The sequence below is a fragment of the Podarcis liolepis genome (assembly GCF_965112155.1).
Source record: "Podarcis liolepis genome assembly, chromosome: 3".
In the NCBI taxonomy this organism is placed as follows: Eukaryota; Metazoa; Chordata; class Lepidosauria; order Squamata; family Lacertidae; genus Podarcis; species Podarcis liolepis.
In genome coordinates, this window is record NC_139557.1 from 73,964,406 (window position 1) to 73,975,806 (window position 11,401).

Here is an 11,401-nt window from a genome sequence, read left to right on the forward strand (position 1 = left end):
TTGCAATAGAATTAACCCAGACGCCTGCTGTGCAGTTGTGAACATCTCCCGTGTTTTGTAATGAAGCTGAAAAAGGTTTCTAACATCTAAATAACTTATAAGGTGAAATGGGGGGGGGGGAGAACCACCAGTTTTGCTGAGCTCATGATAAAATCCTTAGTGCTTCATAAACACTTGGTATGCACTGCAGCAGTACCTCCAATCAAGTTGTTAAAAGATGAGGATAAAACCACTGCAAGGCTATTAATTCTTCACTTATTCTTCAGTAATAACAGTTCTAGGACAAATTAGCAAACATTTCCCAAGCGCACTGAGACACCAATTGTTTTATTTAGCAAATATTTTGTTGCTTCTCTATGCCTAATGAAAAATGTCTCATTTTCTTCCACTTAAATCCTGCCTTTCTTCCATCATGGGACCCTAGAGCCTACCTGCGATTCCTTGATTGTCTCCCATCTTGTCAGGTAAAACCTGATTAACTTCAGCTAGGTGGTGACTTCACGTGCCTTTCAGATCTTACACTGGGATCAGTTTTATACGGATAAACTATAGAAGTTAATCTATTCTTGGTAGCTGGCTCAGAGTACAGCGGAAATTGTTTCTGGAAATTGAAAGGGCAGTTTCAGATATCTGTTTAGCCACAAAGTACGGTACACTTGGATGCCAGAATTCGTGCAGACATGTGAAACATGGGCGTGACCAGGATTTATGTTGGGGGGGGGGTCAGGACACCCACTTGTCCTGTTCTAGAACTGAGCTACCTGCGACACGATTGGACAGTTTGTGGAAGCCACACCTACCATTAAGTCAGATTGCCAGTTGTTTCTCTAGAATGCACCACAAAATCATCCAAGTGACGTCAGCGAGCATTTCGATTTCAAATATTCTGATTATTTCTACTTTTAGTTCAGTAGTTTTATTTATTTACTTGATTTAGGGGGAACAGCTGCCCCCCTGGCCTCTCTCACTATGCCCATGTTGGTGTTACAAATCAGGATTCTGCTTGCCCTGAAAGCTAGAACTTTAAAAGTTCTCATGACTTCAGAAGCAGCTTATTTTAAGCACAAATGATTGATGCCTTCTCCGTTCTGTTCTTTTCTGCGTTTCCCCTTGAGACAGCAATGTACAGGTTAGCCAGGGCTTTGCTTATGTCATGATTATATTACTTACTGGCTGCTGACAATTGCAGAGGATGGAGGGAAGGATTAAGTGCATCCCTGCTTTGCTGTGTCACTGTGACTCTTAAGTTAGTGAATAGCTAATTAAATATGCATTTCCCTATTGACCCTTCTATCCAAGGAACCGTAACATAATGTGCCTACTTTCTGAGGGAAGCATTTGCAGCCTAAATAACAACAACAACAAATACTATAAGTTCCTCATTTTACAGATAAATTATTTTCAAGAGTTTCCCTAACACATAGTTTGATATTTGCTCAATTATCATCTTGTATTCTGTTTTCCATTTATTTTTGTTGGTTGTTTGGGCATCCGCCAGCTGAGCCTTCTGCTATGGTGAGTATCTGATGGCTTTCCAACAACATGATGCTTATCAATTGTTAAATATGCATATAGTACTTTCAGTGCTTGGTAATCTACTTTGTAACAGCTCTGTGAGATTAAGCCCCACTCATAAGGTCCAATACTGAAATTATTGCTGATAACGTAGCATAAGATCAAGCTCAAATTAAGCTGAGATACGCCTCTTTTGGACTTCTACAATGGTAAACTCAATGAATGCAAATAAATAAATAAATGGCTGTGGTGGCAATCCTGCAGGTGTGTGTTGTGTGAAACCCCTAGCCCCCCAACCTTGCAGCCACCGCCCCCCATCCCATTCTTGTCACAATGAGCACAATGTTGCCACTGGAAGGAGGACACCACTTCCTCTGTCCTTCTCATAAGGCACTGCTATTTGAAAGTTACTGTATATGCAAAATTGCACTTGGCTTTCCATGCTTCAGCATATTGTGTATGTACAGCATCCATGCTGCTGTGTTCCACCCACCCTCAAAGGGCATGGCATAGCCAGGTCGTTTGGAAAGCATGAAGTGGTTGTGGTCCGTGCTCTCCAAAAACAAAGACAAGGAAAAACATCCCACCCTGCCCTGGAATGCTACTAAACATATATTACTCTGTGTTACTGCAGAGCAATTTGTTTTTTAAAAACAAAAAAGTTGTTACACATTTGCCACAATGTTGGGGGTCTTGTAAGCATTTTCAAGTGGTTTGGATGTATCAAATAGGCTCTTGAACTGCCCATTAGCCTCCTCTGATTTATGTATTATTGTGTAATGAAAAATTTAAAAGGCTGGCTAAAAGTGTTTTAGTGCTAATTTAAGGATCTGCCAAAATGAAAAACAGCAAACAAACATGGTGCTAAAATGTTACCAACTGGAAAAGCAGTGTGTTTTGGTAAATCAGTTTTTAAAAAGCATTTACAAACACAATAAAAAAGCTAAAAATAGTTTTAAAAACAATGCAAAATGGTGGTGATTTTTTTCACCCAGCTGGAAACAAAAGTGTCTTCAGTTGTTTTCAGAAAGTACAGATTGTGGGCACCAGTTTATATCAACAGGAATGCTTTTCCATAGAACAGAGTGAGCCACATTGAAAGCCCTGCTCCAAGTTATTGTGGTGTGGGCTTCTGAAATTTGTGAGACTTGAAGGAGATATGCTCTTCTGCAGAATATAGTGACCTATGGCATGTGTGTTTTGCCACTGAGCTGCAGGAGGGTTTATACTACCAGTTGGTTCTTTTGCCCCAGAGTTTGATATTCTGCAGTCTGCAAAAACATGGAAACCACAGTGAAAGCACAAGGGAATGGTGATCTGGTGATAATGTCATGTAGATGCCCCATAAAAAGTGAGTGAACAAAGCACAGCTATTCCAGAAAAATGTGGAAGCATAACTGGAACAGATTTGATATGTTTCACTCCAACAAAATTCTAGAATGGATTGTGGCATCTAAAATGTAGCACAGCTGTGGAGTAACCAGGGCTGTACCGTGTCAACCTCTAATGTAGCTCCAGAAAATGTCTTACAGAAAGCCACACATTCTGTACCTGCTCTGGAAAGCTTCCCCACCATCACCTGGAAGCTGCAATTCTACCCCAACCTGGAGATGAGTTATGCACCATCATTAGGGTTAACCAAGAAACATAATTTGATTTCATAACCTAGTTGCAATTGCTATTTGACACCAATTTTGATGCTTTGAGAAAGCATTATGCTTAGTTTGCTTACTTGCTTGTAACAATGGGTACCATAATTTCCTCTTGCAAACACAGTAAGTGCCCTTTTGTATGTTAATTGCATTTGCAGAGCATCCACCAGAAGTGGCCCTGCAGATTGCTGCAGATATCGCCTGCTGTGTTATGTACAATCCCATTGATTTCCCATAACATGTTTTAGTATGGATTGCTGTGTGACTATATGGCCTTTCTGCTTAATTAAGTATTCATAAATAATGGTTTCCTCCATGACTTTTCATTGTTAGCAGCATCCAATATGTGTCACCAGTAGCATATTTGTTATCTGATACTTCATGTGTTTCTGTAAACTTGTACAGTATCTGTAACATATTCAATTGTGCATATGGACTAGGGAGGGACATTTTAAAGGTCTTTGGTAAATAAAATGAAAAGTCCAGATGTCCCTCTTGAAAATTGTTCTATTCAGTAAAATGCCTGGTCTTTTGCTCCAGTCTTGGAAAGTCATAGCCAAACCCTGACATCATTCTAAGCAAATGGCTCTTTGCGTCCGTGTCTCGGCGAGGCGTTTGTTTCCTGACTCACCGCTGTTCCCCGGGCCTCGCGCGCTTCGGCCAGGAATAAGTCGGTCAGGAAGGCTCCGCAGCGGCCATGGCATTTAAAGATACTGGGAAAGCACCTGTAGAACAGGAGGTAGCAATTCATCGAATCAGAATCACCTTGACAAGTCGCAATGTGAAGTCGCTTGAAAAAGTCTGTGCAGATCTGATCAGAGGTGCTAAGGAAAAGAACCTAAAAGTGAAAGGACCTGTCCGCATGCCCACCAAGACTCTGCGAATCACCACAAGGAAAACACCATGTGGTGAAGGTTCCAAGACCTGGGATCGTTTCCAGATGCACATTCACAAGCGTCTCATTGACTTGCACAGTCCTTCAGAGATTGTCAAGCAGATAACTTCTATCAGTATTGAGCCTGGAGTAGAAGTTGAGGTTACCATTGCTGATGCCTAAATGATTGTCATCTGCTTCAATAAAAGTTAATTCTAAGCAAATGGATTCCAGAATAAATTCCCCCTAGAACTGATTTCCCCCAGAATAAATCTCATAGAATTGCCAACTCTTAAGCTCTAAGGGAGGTCCAAGTATGGGGCTTGCCAGGCTCAGAGTTGGTTCCAAGGGCAGAACCCACTGCAAAAGGCATCTGTTCATACTTGGCATGTCCTTATTAGTCCCCTATCATCAAGCAATACTAACTGTCTGCATGTATCACATCATCACAGATCATACCATTGTCCAGACTCTAGGCTATTTATTAAATGTATAGGTTGCTGATTTGTATAGTTCTCTATTTATTGAAAGAAATTCAAAAAGCAAAACCATCACAAAAAATCCATGAAATAAACAACCAAATGGGAATTAAAGCCTTCATTTCCACAGCTTAGAATTTCAACTGAAGTTCAGCCAAATGCCCTCTGAAATAAAACAGCCTTCACCAGCCTCCTAAATGCCAGCAAGGAAGAGGCACAGCCAAATAATAAAATCAGCCCCAGGGATAGACAAGAGCAGAGACCCTAAAAGGTAGAGAGGCATAGAGATCTGGGGGCAGGACATGTGGGCATACATAAACAGGTTGACAAACAGGTCAGATCAACAGACTTGTTTGGTAAAGAGTTGCTTTATCAACCCTCCCATGCCTCTCTGATTGCAAGCAAGGTCAATCTGGGGAGGAGTGTGCATGGCAGCATGGTGCTTGGGGCAACCAGGCTAAGCTGGGAGGGGGCACTGCATTGCTGAGAGCCTTATTGACTTCCCCAGTCCTGCAGTTGGCACAGTTGTGGGGGCGGGCAGCTGGGCAAGCCCAACTAGATTAAGCTGGGAGGATGTCAGGGAGCCTTGCTGGACAGATAGCTTTAAATGCTGCTGACTTGTGCCTATCAAATAGTCAGACTCCACTCACTCCAGGCACATTGTGCATCTACAGTTCAAATAATTTAAAATGAAGGTAAATATTTTAAAATGAATAGGCTTTCTTGTCTAGCAACTGGCTAAAAATAAAAGGCTGAAGTAGCTAAAAAGTAGTCAGTTGGAAACCCTAAATGTATTGAAAGGTGCCAGCAGGCTTAATCTAGGGAATCTGGCAGCAGGGTGCATTACTCTCTGCATCACTATTGACAGCTTGGGGAAAGATAAACAGGCAGACCTGAGCTTTGCTGCACCGCTATTCCCCACCAGTAATAGAGAGAAGGAAAGTCAGCCCAGAAGGAGTTGGGTGATTTCAGAAGCCAATAGAGGTCCTGCTAGCCTTATTATGTCTTTTCCTGAGCAAGAAAGTGCTAACAGATGCTCACCTCACCCTTGTCTGTTCCCTCCAGTACTTAAACACCAGCACCCCAAATTAGATCATATCATCTGCTTCTGGCCCTTTGTATCTTTGCCTGCCTGCTCCAGAACCTGGTCACTAGCCTGTTTGGATCATGCTATTTGACCCTACTGACCTCTGACACTTAGGCTGTGTACACATCACCATTTGCTGTGGCTCAAGCAGGCCAAATACTCATGCAGCCAAATACTTATGACGTTCGCCACAATCCATCTGTATCCTGTAGCTTCTTGGAAAATACTCCTGTTTGATGTGCTTTCCCTCAGTCCAGCTACCATCCAATTAGAAAACAGTGGCCAGGGGGCCACTAGGGGGCGCATCGGAAGATGGCTGACAATAACATCTCTCCGACCCACACGAGGTAATTTGGAGGCTATGATGGGGGTAATTAGCCTCCTTACCCCCCCCCCCAGGATGGCGGGGGGACGACTGCCCTTGCCTGCTGTGCCCTACACCACCCCCGAATTTGTGGGGGTGGGGGCACTAGGCACAAAGCCCTCCTGTGGGATTCCGGCACTCCTGGACACCGTCCCTGATCCACGCCACTAACTGCAAGAACTTCAAAAGAAACAATTTGGATGAAGCTAATTGCACATATTTCAACGAAGAAGGGGGAGTAAAGACTGCTGACAGAAGAGATCTCTGATAAAACAAGACAAGAATAAATCATGAGAAGATATGCCAAGATATGGTATGGCAAATGACTGATGGGGGAGGGGAAAAAAAACTTTCCTTTCTTTCCTTATGTGATTAAACAAGAATCCCCTCCCCTCACGAGTCAGAAATGTCGTTTTAAGGACTTAAGCTGTGGATTTAAGACTGTGTGGAGATAAACTTTCGAACCAAAGCATGTTTTAAGAAGAGCGTGGAATGTACAAGAGCTCTGGAATGACGCAGTTAAAATTGCTGTCGCCATATTGGGAAGTTCTGTCGGAGGTTTTGAGTCTGGGAGGAGAAATAGAGAAATAGAGCTGCTTTTATACTGTGGCTGAAACTCCTCAGAGGGACTCAAGAGCGACAGTTTTGCGAGATAATGATGGAAAGAGCAATGTTATCTATGAAGGTGATGATATATGAAAACCATCTCGATTTGAGGATTGGAAGAAAGGAAAAATTCACACAGGATTAATATTGGTGTTTATCGGCTTAAGGAGACTATCAGAAGAGATCATAAAGAAAAAAGAGAAAATATATGAACAAGATGTGATGTGGAAACAGCAAGATAAGACTGGATAGAATTATGAACTCTGTTTGGACTGATTTGGTCGGATTTGGACATTAATGCAGTAGCAAGAAGATGATCAGAATCCCCCTTCAGATCTTGAAATATGGGTCCCCCCAACAAAATTTAAAATTCGGCTTTGTAATTCGGAACTTATGTGATGTGATTTAATTTGATTTAATTGGCCGGTTAATAAAAATTATTTATATATATAAAAAAAGAAAAATGGTGGCCAGTGTGTACATTTCAGGCAGCCATTGTACATGTGCAAATAACAACTTCAGTGAATTGGAGTTTGGTGTGGGGAAATAAATCAGGTAATGCACATCCATAAGTTTGGATTGTATGCTAATATCTTAATCTATAGCCCACTTATAAAACAGTCACTCTCATACCCAATAGCTATAAAATGTAATTCCCCCCCTCAGATTAAATGAAATGTGATATTCAGATGCATCAAATCCTGTTATATAACAGTAATGTTGATCACAGCTATTTTCACACAAAAGCATCCAAAACATAAATGCACCCAGGAACAGAATGTCCTGATTTTCATTTTTTAAACTATCAGAATTATGTGTCCTGGAAGTCCAAGAAAACAGATGAAACATTGGACTTAAATATGAAAAAAACTACAGAGAAACAGGTAAAATTGTCCCCATTGTAACACTAACTGTACAGTCATCTGAATCACAGAACACCAAGCTATAATTTAGTAAGCAAAATATTTCTGAGTAAGAACCTACATTTCTGTTTTTTAATTCAGTTGTAATCATTGTTTTAAATGTCTACTTGTTGGATGTTTTTCAGCTGAGTTGTCTTCTTCAACAGCTTTCACATTCGTTATCATAGAAGACCTGCACTCAGCCAGACTCAGACTATGTATGCATTGGAGCTTAAAATGCAGCGAGCTTGCCCTCTCCTCCACTTCATTTCAAATTGCATTGGCATGGTGTTGTACACATCAGTGTGGGGACAGGGATATCTTCACCCAATGCACATGACCTGTTTGGTTTCTCCAAGCCCCCAGAACACCTATTCCCACAGCTATCATTGTTGGATGTGCATTCATCTGTGCATGCATAGCAACTGTCTCAAATGTACACACTTGGTTCAAGTACTAAGTGAATGTGGCTCAAGTTTTCTAGGTGGACCGAAGCTGTTGTTATTTAGTCATGTCCAACTCTTCGTGACCCCATGGACCAGAGCACACCAGGCACTCCTGTCTTCCACTGCCTCCCAAGGAAAAAAAGTGCATCAAACAGCCATATTTTTCAACATACTGAAGAATCAAAACGGATTGTGGCTAACATTATGTGTATGCATCTTAAGAAACTAGAAGTAGGAGCACACTGAATGCAGAGTAAGCAGTAATATATAAACAGCTCCAGATTAGTGAAAAGCCTTGCTTTTCTTATGGCATTTAATAAAGCAGTGCTTGAAAATTCCACAGCCCTAGGAGCCTTCAGAAGATCCAGAGAGATCACTGAGGCTCACTGCAAAGCCGGAGAAAATGAATGGAATATTATTTAATGTGCTAGTGTTTCTGAATATGCCTCTATATATGTAGATATAAGAATGACATTTTTCAGGGCTTCTTACAGTGAAGAATATCTAAATATTAGAGAAGAGGAAGCAAATCAGGTCCACATCTCAGCTTGTTTCGATATTTCAGAGCTCCATTTCTATATAAACAAAAAGTGTAATAAATGTTTTGCTCAGAAGTCAGAAAGCATGAAACAGAATTCCCCTACCTTCCCTACAAATAACAAAAAATAATTACGATTACCCTCCCCAGTTGCTCACAAGGATGTTGCTACTGAAATCAACTGTATTAACTGCACTGTTATATAATCAAGCTCTGTTAAAGGAATGTTAAGATACAAATGATCCAGACCACTGAACAATTTCCCTTCGTCTCCATTTCTCCCCCAGTGTTTTACTGCTAGTCCAGCATTGGGTTCTAGCAGTGGTAGCTAACCTGTGGCCTTCCAGATGTTGCTGGATTCTGACCCCCAGCTTCTCCCATCATGGCAGCGTTTTGAGGGGCAATTTTGCTACCTCTAGGGAAAATGTGCCTATGAAGTTCTGGATACAACAATTCCCTCAAGGTCTTCATATAGCAACCCATGAGAGACTCAGCCAATGAAAGACTGAATGAGAGATATATTGTAGTATGTCTACTGTGCAACGAGGCACCATCATGCTGTGACCAGCTGCCACAGGAACAGAAGTGAGAAAACTCACAATATGATATTGCTGTATCATAGGGTAGGGAATGTAGATGGACCACTGATTGAACTCATTGGTGGATTGGCAGAGATGATTGGTGTGTTTTTGTTTTTTGCTGTTGTTTGGTTTGTCTAGGCATTTTATGCTCCACACCTACTTCCTCTGCCAATTTCTTGCACTTCTCTGTTCTTATGCTAAAGGTTTGGTTTCCCTGTGCTGTTCCATTATTCCTAGCAACTCTTGTATATGACCTTAGGTTCCATTGCATCTATGTAGTTTCACAGACTGCAGAACTCTGGTGACTGGCTCTATCATTGAATACCATTCACTTGTGATCACAAGCAAAAAATTTATCTGAGCTATCCACTGGCCCAGAAAGGCACTCCCTCCAGGAAAGTGCAGGGAGTTTGAGTGTGGCAGCCATTGTCAATAGGAGAAGAAGAAGAAGAAGAGTTTGGATTTGATATCCCGCCTTTCACTCCCCTTCGGGAGTCTCAAAGCGGCTAACATTCTCCTTTCCCTTCCTCCCCCACAACAAACACTCTGTGAGGTGAGTGGGGCTGAGAGACTTCAAAGAAGTGTGATTGGCCCAAGGTCACCCAGCAACTGCATGTGGAGGAGCAGAGACACGAACCCAGTTCCCCAGATTACGAGACTACCGCTCTTAACCACTACACCACACTGGCTCTAAACTTCACTCTAAACTTCTTGTTGACTAACTGGAGGTCTGTGTGTTTGTGAATATTAAAATAAATGCATTTAGAATTTTTTTCTCTCCCTTCCCCTTTGCGGGCGCCAATGAATACCCTTGAATAATTAACAGAATAATTAAGAGAATATGTGCCCACTCAATTTATTGTCAAATATTATGTTTAGAACAGAGGGGCTTCTAACCTAAAAGGCAAATGTGTGGGTTTTCTCTCTCTCCCCAAAACACACTTTAAAAGCACATCACCAAAGGTTTGCATTCAGAGAGTGTGGTTTCATGTGCGATTTTGAAATAATTGTGTTTAAAAGACAATACCTTCACTCCCACATGTGGCAAGAGAACTGCTGTGCAATAATGTGACTAATTAAAATATGCTTAAACCTTTTTTTTTTTTTTTTAATCACACATTACAATTTCATCAAGGAAAAGCAAGCAGGAACATAGCAGATGAGTGTGTTATGAGGTCAATGATCAAAAGAAGAAAGCAACATGAGAATTTTTGGCATTTTCCAATTGTTACAAGGAAAAACGTCTCTGAAAGCATTGTAGGTGCCAAGCTCAGCATCCTCTGATCCAGCACAGAAAACTGCTTCAAAGAACAAATTGCAATAATAATGTTGCAATTAATACGACAGAGAAAAATGAAGAACCTGGAAAAAGGAGGTTAAGAGCTCTTTGCAATGTACATTTAGAATGTGTATCATAATTTCCTCTCTCTGTCGCCCCAGTGCAAATACCTAAGAAAGGGAGATTTATTTATTTATTGCTCTCCTGGGGGGTTTAACACAAGTCACACCAAAGACCCCCTGCTCAAAATAAACAACCTTGAGGACTCCATTCAGGTGGTGGTTTTTTTGCCTCTTAGGAGTTGTGAATGCAAGAGTTTAACCACACCTAGAAAAAAATTAAAAACACTCAATAGAAAAACAGGATCCATTGACAAGAGGGGTCCCAAGTCTCCCTCTTCTACATTATACTAAGCTGTGTATATGTGTGCAGGTGGGCTGAAGGATACCTTCTTGTAAGGCTGACCAAAGTTGATAGACTAGATTGCACCTCACCCATTTCCATCTACTGGACTAACAGCTGAATGTTACTTCAACACAGGGACACCTAAGAGCAATAAGCAGGTCCCACAGCACATACTGCCACAGCCACCAACACCTCACTGCCATTACCTGCTCTCCCCCCCCCCCCGCCTGCAATAAACTGTTGCCTGAGATGGACACCTCACTCTGACAAACAACAGGGACAGCCTGGAGCAGCTAGGAATATGGCAACAATATTTACTTCCACTTACTTGTACCACTACTTTCTATTGTACAAACCTCGCTTGTCGAACATAATCCATTCTGGAAGCCCGTTTGGCTTCCAAAATGTTTGAAAACCGAGGTGCGGCTTCCGATTGGTTGCAAGAGCTTCCTGCACTCAAGCAGAAGCCACGTTGGACGTTTGACTTCCAAAAAATGTTCAAAAACTGGAGCATTTACATCTGGGGTTTCGGCATTTGGGAGCCAAAACAGAGTCGTTTAGGAACCAAGGTTTGACTGTACAGTGGATGCTTGGGTTGCAAACGTGATCCGTGTGGGAGGCACGTTCGCAATCCACAGTGTTCGCAACCCGCAGCGCCGTGTCTACGCATGTG

At 41.8% G+C, this 11,401-nt stretch overlaps 1 protein-coding gene across 1 annotated transcript; it reads left to right on the forward strand.

The window, feature by feature from the left end:
- The first annotated feature begins 3,749 nt into the window (after positions 1–3,749).
- Positions 3,750–4,255, forward strand: LOC310702375 (small ribosomal subunit protein uS10-like). Its single transcript, XM_083493847.1, has one exon. The coding sequence runs from the start codon at positions 3,865–3,867 to the stop codon at positions 4,222–4,224; it is 360 nt and encodes a 119-aa protein (XP_083349973.1). The 5' UTR covers positions 3,750–3,864; the 3' UTR covers positions 4,225–4,255.
- The last annotated feature ends 7,146 nt before the right edge of the window (positions 4,256–11,401 follow it).

What these genes read in the sequence shown, in the direction of transcription:
- LOC310702375 (XM_083493847.1), top strand. Translation starts at nt 3,865, where the DNA reads ATGGCATTTAAAGATACTGGGAAAGCACCTGTAGAACAGGAGGTAGCA.